Consider the following 13,785-nt stretch of genomic DNA (forward strand, 5'->3'; position numbering starts at 1 on the left):
TGGAGAGTTTATTCTTGTCTGGCTTTCTGGGGCTTCTGCTTGTTTATTCTTTTATTGTAAAGCACTTTGTGATGTCTGCTGTGGAAAGGTGCTGTGCTACTATTGTGTCAAAGGCACAAATAGGATGTGGTCTTATATCTCATGCTGCAGACAGAGTGTGCTGTGTGCCGAAGCTAAGCCTCAGAACGAGTTCTTCACTTTACCAGCTGGCCAGCCTCTCTTTCCCGCCCTCCCGGTTTTTCATTTTGTCAATTTATCTTTTTAATTGAACATGTTGCACACAGTTGATATGTTCACATATTGGTATAGACCATCTGAATTCCCCCTTGCAACAAGTTAGGTTTTCCTCCGAAGGATTTTCAGAACCCAGGGATTTGGTGCAGGAGTAGATTTGAATGTTTGTATGAAGCCAGGTGGTTAAAATGCTTAACTGGAAGCCCTTCATGCTCCTCTGTGTATGACTGTGTGCCTGGTATACTGAGGCTGTGAGAGCCTCACTTTGGGGAGAGCAAAAATACTCAGGCCATGATATGTGTGGAAGGTGTGTGTGTATGCATGTGTATGCCACCCACACACACACTTTTTAAAACTGGTTTGCTGGTTATTTCTTCCTTCGTGTTCCACCAAATGTCACTGTAGGAGGACTTACCGAGCACAATGGACCCTTCTTCAAAGTTTTTACTGAAGTAAAAAAGCCATAATGATTCAGAAAAGTCCTATTTTAAGAATGTTTTAACATAGAGTATACATCAGAGAGTGAAATATCACTTAAATGTCAAATTTACTTTTGTTCCATTTTTTTTTTTAACCAGGAGATATGCACGTGAGATCTAGAATCCTTTTTGGAAGAGCGTCCTCCACAAGATAGAAATCAACAGTCACAGAACAACACACGCATAATACATTAAAGAAATGAAGTATTGAGATTAAAAATATCACTATAGAAATACCTGAAAAATGTGTTTCACTGTAGGTCAATGTCTAGTTAGACAGGTGTGACAGCCTTCAAGTCATTTCAGATTAGTCATATTTAGTGAGCTCAGCTTCCTAAGATTTAGTTGGTTTTGCAGCAGATTTCAAGCAGATGGAGCAGCATATTTGAAAACACTTTTTTCTCTCTCTCAAATTCAGTAGAGGCTTTGGGGATGGATAAAAGAACTAAGTCTTGGGAGGGAAGACAGTAACTTCCTACGCATTTTTGACTGATGTAGGTCAGTAAGTAAGATGGGAGCAGACTAAGAATAGTTAAATAACAGGATGCCAGCAGATGAGTCTACAGGACAACAAAGCACTAATCCAGCTGAAGCACAGATACAAACAATTCAAAGAAATTGATTCAAACAATCAAAAGCATACGCTGTAGAAGAACTCTACTGAAAGTAGATCCGGCAAAGGAGAAATGCAATGCAACAAAAGTGACTATCCTTGCAATCGCCGACACAAACGTTAAAAAGAAAATACTGAAATGAAGGTGAGTACTCATGTGTAAGTCGACTCTTGGACATATCCTTTGTCTATCTCCATGTCTGCACCATGGTTCCTCATGGGAAGAACCACCTGATGGAATTTTAAAAATCTGATTCAGTGACCAACTAAAAATCAGTTGAAACACAGTTGTGACAGTAATCAGGAAGATAAGAGTGGGGCATAATAACTCTAATCAGAGGTGCAGTAGCACTGAAGCACAGATGGTCAAGTGCTTCAGCCTTGGCACAGGGGTTTTCAATGGAAATCTGTCTCCATTGAAAAGCTTAGTACAAAGGACACAAGACTGCAATATAAAACTTTGCTATAGAGCATAAAGAGTAGCTTGAATATTGGCAGCAAATTCTTTAGTCACATGAGACCTAGAGAGCTTTGTTTGGCTCAGATCGATTCCGGCATGTTTGGCCTGATGTTGGCCTGGAACAATGACTGAAATCATTGTCCTGACAGTGAAGCAAAGTTTGATGTTATTGGTGAGTGCAAAAGGTGTTGGAGAGGTGACATTTGTAGATTGCACCATGAATTCTCGTGAACTAGATAATTCCCTGTCTCCAGAAGCCTGCCAGAAGAAGAATAGTGTAACATGACAACAATTCAAAGCGCACAGCAAAAGAGTTTCACACAAGTGTTCTTAAAAAATAAAAACTATGAAATGCTCAAGCATGTGCCTGGCCTGGATCAGAATACCTCTGTAGTAGAAAGTAGAGAAATGTAGAATAACAATTCTCTCTGGAAAAGACAGACTCAACTATTTCTCTCCAGGAGCTTCTATAATGTTTGTGTCTTTCACAATAAAAAGGATTGAGAGTGTTATTAAAAAATAAATAAGTATTAGCTTTAAATTTCCACAATGAAAGGTGTAGTGACTTTTGTTGGATTGAATTCATCCTGTGAGGTCTGTTAATGCAGTTACTGCAAGGTGATCCAGTTTTGACTCATTTCACATGTAAGTGATACATAAGTGGTACAGGTGTGCACTCGCTTTTGTTGAAGCTGTTTATTTACAGCCTTAGTGATCTTTCCTACTGACTTGAACTACTTTTAATTACAGTAGCAATTAAACTTATGAAACGTTTTGCCTCTGAGGATGTGAGCTTCTCCTAGGATTCAAAGGAATAAGAGGTAGTTGGGATAATTTCCAAGACAGAGGCAGATTTTTCATGACCTGGCCACTGGCAGCACTGATTTAGATAACCATAAGCATATACTTTCCTGTGTCTCTTTTGTGTGAGTGCTGTGCATCTTGTCTGTGCCCGTGTGCTAAATCGAGTCTGTGTATAGAGCGCCTTCACAAACAAAATGCATTGAAAGAGCTAAAGAAGAAAAGGCCGGCTTTAAAAGAGGCAGTTTCAGTCAGTCGCAGTGAAACAGAACAGTACCTTAGTTGAATATTGTGGTACCTCATAGAGAGGCCGGCCATACACAGTGGGTTGCCATGCGTGGGTCGTGGTATCTAGGGAGTCTGGCAATCTTTCGAACTTTGAGGAAGGCTTCAGAGTAAACTATGGCTGCTGCAGACACTGCACTGAATCATAGCAATAAACCAAAGATTTAAATTTTATTTTTTATTTATTATTTGCTGCATTGTTCCATCGCCACATGAAAGTAATTATAAGAAACCACATTTGCATAGCATATCTTACACCTCTGCACTCAGTTTTTACTTAGATTGTAGTTTGAATACAATCTTCAACTAAAGAATATGTAACTATTTAGCTCTCTGCTCCTCCACAATCACTATTACTTCAGGTTCCAGTGTTGAATTTGTTTGTTTCTCGCCCACCTTGTTCTGTAACATAGTCAAACCTTTGACTTTTATTTGGTCAAGGATAAGAAGAAAGTGGATTTCTCTGTTTTAGATCAGTGAAATGTCAAACTATGCCAGCTACCTGATGTAAAAAAGCAAATATTTGTTTTGTGTACTAGTCATAAATGAATTTAGACAAAATTCAGCTACTCTGTACTCTATAGTTTGCTGCTTAAATTAAACCCTAGGCAATTTAACTGGCACCCATCCTGTGTGTTGGATTTATTAAAGTCTTTGTGAGTTAGTGTTAGATGAGTAGAGTTACATCTTGTTGGGCACATCAGTAACATTCTTTTGACATTCTTACCCTCCACACATTTTCTTTTAGCTCAGCTCTAGTGCTTTAGTTTAATGTTTCATTGATGACAGATCAATTATACTCAATCCCAATAAATCAGCTGGGACACTTATGATTCATGTCACCCCATGGCCTAGAAATAAAAATCTGAGTCATTCTTAATGGCAGTGTCCTGGTGGTAGCATGATGATTGTCTGACAAACACGTCACCCGATGACCACGTGATCCTTAAAATGAAAAATTCAAACTCCTCAAGTATATTTTGTGTATTCATTCACTTTTAAATATTTTTCACTGGATAAATGTAATGACTCATTGTCCACTTGTGCTTTGTTAACTGTGGTTTGACTGCTTTTATATTTGAGGCCCAAATTGAGCCCACTATGAATCATTAAAATAAATCCTTTTAGCCTTTCATTTTATTTATGCTCACGTAATATGTTATATTTTAAGGAGTATGTATATTGCTAGTTTTTTAAAACTAGACTGACACGTGGAGTTGCTGCACTTTTACTTTTTTTTTAGTCTAACAGAAACCCAAATTAGTTGCTTTGAATTTATTAATCGCTGGAAATCGTATTTTATTAGTTTTGAGGCTTGTGCACGACCACATAAGATGAAGTCTTCCATTCCTCCAAAGTACCAACTTTGTGTCCTGGGTCCTGGCAGAAGAGGCTGCAGGCTCGAGGGGCAGCTGCAGCCTCACACCTCACTCGTGCCCGTGTCGGGTGGCCAGGACGGCGAAGTGTGAATCCTTGTGGTGCAATCTACGTCTGCACTATCGCCGGACTGACAGGGCCGGAGGTCCAATGAAATAAGTCGACATATTGAGGTTGTCAAATCAAAGCCAAAGAGGAGGCGCTGTCCCGTCGTCGTCTGAATGACGTCATGCACAAACAGCTGGTCGTTGGCAAATATCTGAAAAAATGTAGACCAGCAGAGCGTCTGAGAACTGCACTCGGGCTGGAGCCCCTCACAAAATATTCTGCTTTTAACGATGTGGCAACTGGAGCGCCTGGGCTCAGGATGTAGCCCTCCGAGGCTCCTCTTGCTTGTTTACACCTATCTCTGCGCTGTTGGAGGTGAGTTTCCATTCAGTGAGTGTTTGATTCGCGGAGCTGTTCCTTTTGTCGGGGTGCTGAAATCCTCCCAGCAGCGGCGGCAGCATCTCATCCTGTCTCTGGCTTCAATTCAGTCTCCGAAACATCCACAGCTGCTGCTTTCAGTCTCGGCCACTGACAAAACGGTTTTCCTGAACACGGACCTGCTTCGGTTACGTTACGTATGGGGAAGGATGCTGCTAATTATGGCTCACAATGCACTGAGTGAAGCTCCTATAGGTTGTAGGCTACGATACGGAGGTCTAAATGTGGTCACAAGAAAACCGATCAGTCCGGACGTGTTGACTCTTGTTACCTTTCATTTGTTCTCGTTTTGCGGAGACGTGAAGGCTCAAAGCCAAGTTAGTGCACGCTGGCACGGCTGACTACAAAATGTGACCATAGTAATGGGATAAAGGGAAAGGTTAAGTCAAACCTTCTTGTTTCCCGTCTTAAATTTAACCTGCTTTGATAGGAGATGAGGACTAAACTGGTTTAACTGGATAATGGGACAATTTTGAAGTTGACTTTTGTAAAATCAAGTTGTTTTTAGGTTTTTAAATGTATGAAAAGTGCAGCATGCTCTCATTATTTCTCTCTATCTGTTTCCTTAAAAAAGAAGAACCTAAGCGTATCCTCCTTGATTTGTTTTCTTTTTTTAAATGTCTATCCATGAAAATTTCTTTGCTGCTTCAAGACTGAGGTGTGCAACAAAAATCTCCCTGTGTGATAACAATGAATCCATACCTACAGCACAGACTGTACTGGCTGTGGCCACTAAGGACCATACAGGTCTGTCTGACTTGTTGCTGTTTTGCTTTATCAATTCTAGTAACTCATTCGACATATTTGGCTTTAGACAGAAAGCCCAGTTTACCCACTTTACCCTTCCCCCCTGCTTTCTTGGATATATCTCAGTAAAACAGAGACAACAGAGAATTAGAGCTTATTCTTTACCATAAAATAATTTATGTTAACCCACTTGATTGCCAGGCAGATTGTGCATGTTTAGATGTGTATGAATTGTTAATGTTTAATATCTCTGGTGTCTGCATCTCCCATTGTGGAAGTGGAAGGTCCAGTAATCTTTACGGCTGCGTGTTATCTTCGAGGCGTTTGTTTCTGTAGGTGGATGTGAGGAGGATGGAGGAGAGAATAGTGTTGACTCAAAATTTGACTTTATCGCTGGCCAGTATTAAATTTGGTGTCATTTAGTGGCTCTTGTTCCAGATGGTTGATCTTTAGCAGCTGTTTTTTTTTTTTGAGAGATTTTAAAATCTGCTAGAGGAGGAGGAATTTCGAAAAGCAGCAATTACTTTTTGCTGTTCCAAAAAATAAAGTTTAAAGACAGCCCAGCTAAGTATTAATGGATAAATCCCATGTTGAGATGACAAAAAGCAGGATTATGTCTATATTAAGCCTCTAACAGAGTAAAACAGTGGTAGGGAGGTGCTCATTGAAGAGATTATTGAATCCAGAACCACACTATGAGAAAGCCTGTAAGCACTCGGCTGCCTTTATCTTCAAATGAAACGTCTTTATTTGGCTGGCAAACAAACAAGCATATTTAGATATTTTGGCATGTTTACACCTTCAGACTTAAGTGAAGTCTCTGTGCGTGGCTGCTGGAGTGTCACCGAGCCCGGAGCTTTTCACGCGTAGCTTGAAAATAGATATGTCAGTTCATTATTCTAATTTTCTGTATTCATTTTGTCACAACAACCTCAGATCTTGAGATCTCGACGTGTTTGACACGTAGCCTGTCTTGTCAATTAAGTGTGACGGTAACCACCTCTGTATAGCTTGCACATTAGAGAGCATTGGAAATCACAACTATAAAAATGTAAACGCGAGGCTGTGACAGTTGCCAAAGAAACGCACCCTGTTTCAGGATATTCAGTACTTGCAAGACACTGATGCAATTAACACGTGTAAGCAAAATCAAGCCTTAAATATTAACTTGTGATAAAAATGATGATTAAAAGCTATGCTTAGGAAAAACGATTTTTTAAAATCCTTTGGCTATAAACCCCTCTAAGATTTTAGTTTGTGCCAGTAAAGAGGCAAAATGACAATAAGCAAAGGTTTTTAAAAAGGAAGAGTTTGATTTTCTTAGTTCCCTCTACCATCTCTTGACCCACTGTGACAGCCCTGACCCTCTGTTAGTGATCTAGAGACTGTGTGAAGGTGTAGTTTTGATGATGAATGGTGGCTTTCATGTACCTTAGATTATGACACCTGGAAAAAGTGACGATTAGCAATTAATTCTGATTTAAGGATTCCTCTTGAATAGCGTAATCACCATTCACAGTCCTACTTCTAGATGTGCTTCTTTTTTTAAACCTCTTTCTGTAACTACACTTTTTGTGGGCTTAGCTGCAATCTGTAAATGGAAAGAAAAAATCATGTCTGTTTCTTTCTAATCAGCCAAGCAGTGACTGTAGGCTTACTGCAGACTCCAGCACTGTTAGCGCCAAACTCACCCTTTTGAGTTATAGCACTTCAGGCTGTGACCCCAGTCACAGTCTGTTAATGAAAGGGCAAAGAAGAATCTTAATGTAAAGAAGGCTCACATATACCAGAGATAACAGTCCAGCAAAAGGCTGGAATGAGGCTCAAATAAAGACCTGGAGCTTTGTATGGGATTAGGATTTCACTCTTGACAGCAAACCACTTCATTCTTCTCAGTTTCGGCTTCCGTAGTACATCTTTAGTATTCAAGGTTGCCTCCATAGGTGAGTGGATAATGTCGTGGGGGGAGAAAAGAACAGAAAAGAGCTGTTTTGCTCCTTTTACGCAAACATAAGAAAGTATTGCGCATTCAAGACAACCTATTTCTTTACACGTCTGCACCTCATTGCCTTTTCACTCGTTTTATTTATCATTTTTTGTTTTGTTTTGTTTTGTTATTTTACTGTCATCATTTTTAGATTCACTGTATTCTGAAAACAGTGGTGTGAAATTATTTATATTTTTGTACAAATTGTAGGTGAGACAAAAAGAAAACCCAAACAATGTCACCACAGGTATTGCAATTTTAATGGCTGACACGCAGAAACCGAATGCGCCACAAGTGGAAGCATTTTCCTCCAGTGAAACATCAAAGTGCCACCGCATTATTCCCGTAATAATCTGCTGCCTTCTTTTCTACCTACTTGAGTTTATATTTATGATAACGCCTCGCCTAAAAGACGCTTTATGTTCTAGTGTAGCAATTAAGTGACTTGCACACAATTTCCCCCATTTTTTGCCCACCCGCTGGCTGTGCTTGATGCCAGCCCAGCTCATGTAGGTAATGTGGCAGATTACACCTGCTGCTTGTCTGCTGCATTTATATGGAGAGGCTTTGGTGGGTGTAATCCAAGGATTTGACATTATGCAGGACGTGAGTGAGCCTGCATATATCCGTCTCCCGCAGCTTCTTTTGAAGGAGTTAAAAGTCTTTGATCACATATTTTGATTATTTACCTCTTAAAGAAATAATTTGCTGCCTCTGAGGTGAAACTCTGTAAGTCATTACAGCGAGTCACCTTAAAACTGCTCTCTAGTCACAGCAGTGATAGTACAGGCATATTGGGAAATGTTCATAATTAAATATTTATTCTTTGTAAGCAACAGCTTTAATCATGATTCAATGCTTTCAACGATGTTGATATTGGTCTGTTAGTGAGATGGTTGTTCCAAGCACACAGCTTTCCTAATTGAGATATGCTGACAGTTATTTCATGGGCTACCATAAATGTCCGTGGAGCTATAGATACACTGAATACATGAACATACAAATAAATCCAGGGTTGTTTCCAGCTTAGCGGTCGTACTACACTGTGCAACACATTTAATAGATTATAATAGTACACTCTGCAGTCCTTCTGTAGTATGTAGCATGCAGTATGGATGTCATTTTTAGTTTTAAGTTTCCCAGCTACAACCATGAGTCAAAGCATATGGGATGTTCAGTCAGTTGAGTCAAAGTTTCTCTTCCTCAAACCAACCACTGCACTTCAGAGTAAAGCAAAGCACCCGCCTGTCTTGTCTATCTTTTCATTGCAACTTTGCTTCAAGATTTATAGGACGTTGTTACTTTAAAGTAATAGTGGCAGTAAAACTGTTTTCCACCCTGTGATATAGTGCCCTGCATTGGACACTACATCACTTTGATCACCTGACTTTTCATATAATACCATTATTAGGTCACGTTTTTATTTTCTTGCAACTTCCATTAACCTCAGCTATAGTTTGTATGCATTGAAAAGAAATGATCAAATTGGTAACATTCTAAACTAATCTGGTAACATGCCAAACATGATGCGTACATCAGTATGTTGAAAGTGACTTTTAGTTGTGACAAAGCAGAGTAATGGCTCGATAAGGCTTAAAGGCTATCCACCATCACAAATATTTTTGGGACACATTCCTCTTATTCTCTTCCCTGCAGATTGCCTTTTTGTGACTGAATACTTCACCCGTACGCCTCGTAAGCTGAGTGCTTTCAACTCCTTCGCCAGTGTGGAACTGTTCCACTTCAATGTGCCTGACGACACCATGATGGCCGTATGGAATCTCATCACCTTCAAGGAGCAAGGGGGCACGTTTGGAGACAGCTGCCCGAACCGCAATGTGACTGTGTAAGACACCGAGTTTGGCTTAACACTGTTCTGTTGTTGTTCTCCAACTGAAGTGTTCTTCTTCTCCAGCTGATTATAAGCATCTTAAATACATTTAGAAAAATAAGGGGTTATAGCCTACACGCAAGGAGAAACTGTGAAGCCGTTAGCTGTATGAAGCTTTATGTATTTTTGTCAGTCTCCTGTGTCTCAGTGATATAGCGTCTGAAATAATGGACGCGTTTGTTCCATTCAGATATGAAGAGCTTATTATTAATGTTCTGTATCTGAAACGGTACCAGCTGTGAGTGTGTGTGTGTGTTTGTCATACAGAAACATGGCCTTGGAATCACTTGCTCTAGCAGAAACCAGAACAAAGACCATTTTGAGTGCTTTGGCAGGTGTTTATATGCCTGTCTGTCTGGATTGTCAGTGTGGTGGTGTCATAACTGTGCGCGATACAGTCAATGCTCTACAGGTGCATAGCTGAGATCAAAAGAAAGGTCAAAGATGGATATGTGCTGAATAAATTAACTCCTTGCTTGAAACATCTTTGTCTGGTGTATAAATATATAATATTTTTGAAGACGTGTGGTCTGAGAACTTGTTGCTGTGACTCTTATTTGTGTATAGGATGCCAGCTGTACTTCTGCTGTTAGCTGTTCCCATGGATAACTTTAATATTTAGCAGATGTTCTTGTTGTTTATGACAGTATTAGGCCTAAGGAGGCTGAACTGTGGCTTTGTGATTAATAGGTACTTCAGGTCCGGGGCTCCTCCAGTAATCAACCCCCTGTTCACCCGCTTCCCTCGGGATACAGTCATCCCAGGGTCCTTTGCTGTGACTCTGACCTGGACTCTTCCAAACCGTACAACAGGAGCATTCAACGTGACCAGCCCTCTCCCTGGAGACTGGTTCCTGGCGGCACATTTACCTAAGGATGAAGGCAAGATCTCAGTCAAGGTGAGCCTGCACATTTATCACAAATAAACACCAGAATTCCTACAGCTTTACTGAAAACAAATACTCCGAATGAATCTCTCTTACTACTGAACCACTAGACCAATATTGCCAGCGTTACATCCACGCTGTGAAAAATAGAAACCCCTCTGCACCCAGCATCAGTTGTTTAGAGCTGTAAATGAAAAGACTGCATCATGTTTGTGTTACACATCATTCACCACTTATGACTGGTAAAATGTAAGCTTATTTGTGTCAGAGTGTTATGTATCATAACTCTAATGATATCTAAATCATTTTCCTCATGCTTGCTTAACTCCCCTTTGTGACGGGAAAAAAAATAAATTAAATAAAAATGATTTAAGTGATCCTTGGCATTAGTATTCCAGTATGTACTGCAGAACCTAAAGAGGCTGAACAGTGTCAGAGAGTTTTTCTTCATCTCATCGTGTTCTCCTATTTGGCTGCATAAACACCTGCTGATTTCCATTTCAGGGAATTTATGTGTCACTGGCATGGTGTTCACTTGTGCTTTGTGGTTTCCACTGACTGGCAAAAGTGCACCTGAAATACACAACAATCAAAAATATAATCAGAACTTGCCAGCAGCATCACATATACAGAAGAATTGGTTTGTTTTGGGGGATTTGGGGATATAAGCCACCATGGCTCAAATGTGACCAGCTTCCAATGACACACTCTGTAGATGGAAATAACAAACCTTTTAAAATTTTGCTTTCTGAAGCAATTTTCTAGCAACTAAGATGTTTTTCCTTTAGAAAATAGACACAATTGGAAGCAATGCAAGCAGAAAAGGGAGATGTGCGACGCATTTATAACTATCTCAGTTTAATACCAATCTTAAGAGTAAGTAAGGATTTAGCAACTGAAAACAGAGTCAAAGGGAATAACTGCATTTGCTGAAATGTCCTTTATTGCAAATAGAATATGCTACTCTTTACAGAGCAAAATTGGAGTTCTGTAATACCCTTTTTATATGTCTCTGTAGAGCGCACTGGATGCCCTTGAGCATTTTTATAAACGCAGGGCTAATATTGTGAAGAGGTACATTTGTAAAACGTTCTTTTAAACTTAAACAGGTAGTTGTGGTACCTATACAAGATAAAAACGTGAGTGCAAATGAAAAAAAAATGAAAAGAAAACAAGTCAGCAAAAGTTCCCTAATAAGGTACAAGCCACGGTCTACTTGCTAACAAACCTCTAGGCCAATGCTACACCTTTTCCAAGGAAAGGGGACAGCTTTCTGCTTATCTCTGTGATGCCAGTGGCAAACCGTTGTATTTGACACCTTGGGATGAGAATGTGTTGACAGGTACTATGTCCTGTCAATTCAGTGCAGCAGCAATACAACAATACTTACTGCTGACTCAAATACAATAGCATACAATTGAACAGAGTTGAGAACACAAGCTCTAAAAGGTTTTTGTTTTTTTGCAGCTCTCCATGTATACCTGATAAACTTTGACATACTGTATATTCCAAAGCGAACCTTAAAATTACATCGTCTCGGTGGGCAGCTGTGACTGAAGGAGCTAAAATAATGCATTTAGACAGGGTTTCATTAGGGAGGTTTAGTGCTTTATGGCTCTAATGGAGTTTTAGAGGCTTTAACATCTTGCCAAGAGTGAAATTCTGTGGAAAATGAATGAATGCCCACATCGCTTTTGGTATGAAGAAGGTCAAATGTAAAGCTATTGAACATCAAAACCGTTTGGGCTCACAGTGTAAAACCATTTGCTCTCAAAAGCCCACGTTGGTTGAGCTTTTATTCAAGCACAAGGTGCATGTGCATGTCCAAGCGACAGGCTGTAATAAATCAAAGGGTCACCCCAGCAGCTTCCAGACTAATGACATGCCACAGTAATTGTGACTCGAGAGCAGGAGGGGTCAATGATCAGTTGACAGAAACGAAGGGCCTAATTTGGCATTCACACCTGTCCTGTTGAATCAGGTGCAAAAGGCTTCTCTTCATTTTACAAACAAATTTTACAGCACATCATGTGTAGAAACTAATGCACGGTCTCTTGGCTCTAAATCAGTCTGTCTACTCGGCTCATCTCACAAAGTAATGCACATCAAGCATTAATGGTTCAGAACAACACAAGTGAAATAGTGGGTGCATGTTACGCTGTGTGGCAGGGAGGGGGAGGACGGAATGATATTAATCCAGGAGGCTGACAGGCTTAATGCACACAGTCCATTAGGAATTTTCAGTCGGTCTGAATGATATCTAATCTCCTCTTTACCAGCTTTTAAAAAAATTGGTGAGTTAACCACAAAAATACAATCTGAACAACTGCTGCTTTATCTTTGTAGGGTCTGTCTGAGGAATGCCAGTATCTGTTCCAGCCTCAGCTCATTGTTCAGAGGCTGATTGGGATTTCAGTACTTTACCCTGGATACTTCATTGACCAGATGATCCCAGTCCATAATAGATCTGCACTTTATAAGTAAGTCACCTACGTGGGCTCCTAGAAACCTGACAGGGGCTTGACTTTGAGAAAAGACACCAGGAGAAAATTGCGTTTTATTTTTATTTTTTGCAGCATAACACTTCCCCAGCCTAATCCTTCATCTGCCTCTTAAGTTATGTTTTTTTAATGTATCTTGCAATTTCATTTTAAAAGGTGCAATTCCTGTGTGTGATTAGTTTGCACACCTTTATCAACTTCACCTACTTTGAGTCTTTTGAGTGGAATAATAAGATTTTGCTTCCAAGGTTAATCTTCATTTTTTTCATGGTCTTCGCGATGGTGCCTAAAGGAAGGAGAGCTGCTATTATGAGTGCTGCATAAATGATGTGAAGGGACTATAATACTATATATATTTTTATTGAAGCCTTATCTTAATTTTCTCATGATAAAATATATAGTATATAGATTTAACATAGAAGCCTTTGCAGAATAGATGTGATACACAACATTCAACAAATCTAAAAGACAATTATTTCAATGAAGCTGACTTACATTATGTTTACTCAGTAGAGGTCTACATTTTATTGTGTGGTATAATGCCTAAAACATGTGTTTATGTGTGCCTGTGCAGAGTGTTCATCCCCAATTATATATCAAAGGTGAAGGTTCAGCTGGTAAACTGCAGCACCAAGAACAAGAGTAGTGACAGTTGTCCCGTGGTGCTGAAGATAAGAGCGCGGGCACCGCCAGTGCATAACTCAAGTGCCCTCGACTGCAGGGAGGGGAACCCTTGTGAATTAGTCACCCTTGTACCTGCCTGGGAGCAATGGTATTATATCCTGGTGGAGAGATATCTAAGTAACTCTGACGTCTACTTCCGCATCGGGGTGCAGGTCACAGGTGAGTGTGATGCTTTTTTGCCATATTTTCTGGCTAATGTTAATTTCAGTTGTTTGTAGCAAATTTGTGTTCTTTATTTATATCAGAATAAACACATTATAAACACATAAATAATCATTTCAATTACAATTACAATCATTTCAATAAGCTTCAGACCTGAAGTTAAAAAGTCATAAAGTCAGAATATGGACTTTG

General features: G+C 39.8%; 1 protein-coding gene across 2 annotated transcripts in view; it reads left to right on the forward strand.

Annotated features, from left to right (window-relative positions):
- Window positions 1–4,483: 4,483 nt before the first annotated feature.
- tmem8b (transmembrane protein 8B) overlaps window positions 4,484–13,785 on the forward strand; it is a 34,956-nt gene continuing 25,654 nt past the window's right edge. Inside the window, exons 1-5 of one of the 2 annotated variants that reach the window (XM_086315062.1) lie at window positions 4,484–4,672; window positions 9,126–9,315; window positions 10,051–10,258; window positions 12,593–12,726; window positions 13,322–13,590. In XM_086315062.1, the coding sequence (XP_086171188.1) occupies window positions 4,588–4,672; window positions 9,126–9,315; window positions 10,051–10,258; window positions 12,593–12,726; window positions 13,322–13,590 (886 nt within the window). In that variant the 5' untranslated portion in view covers window positions 4,484–4,587. Of the gene's footprint in view, window positions 4,673–4,822; window positions 5,115–9,125; window positions 9,316–10,050; window positions 10,259–12,592; window positions 12,727–13,321; window positions 13,591–13,785 lie in introns of those variants that run through there. The other variant, XM_086315063.1, reaches the window with a different exon arrangement.

Source organism: Aulonocara sp. 'chitande type north' Nkhata Bay, linkage group LG12, assembly GCF_057382095.1.
Source record: "Aulonocara sp. 'chitande type north' Nkhata Bay isolate Kocher_YH1m ecotype deep benthic linkage group LG12, A_spYH_male_GT1.1, whole genome shotgun sequence".
NCBI lineage: Eukaryota > Metazoa > Chordata > Actinopteri > Cichliformes > Cichlidae > Aulonocara > Aulonocara sp. 'chitande type north' Nkhata Bay.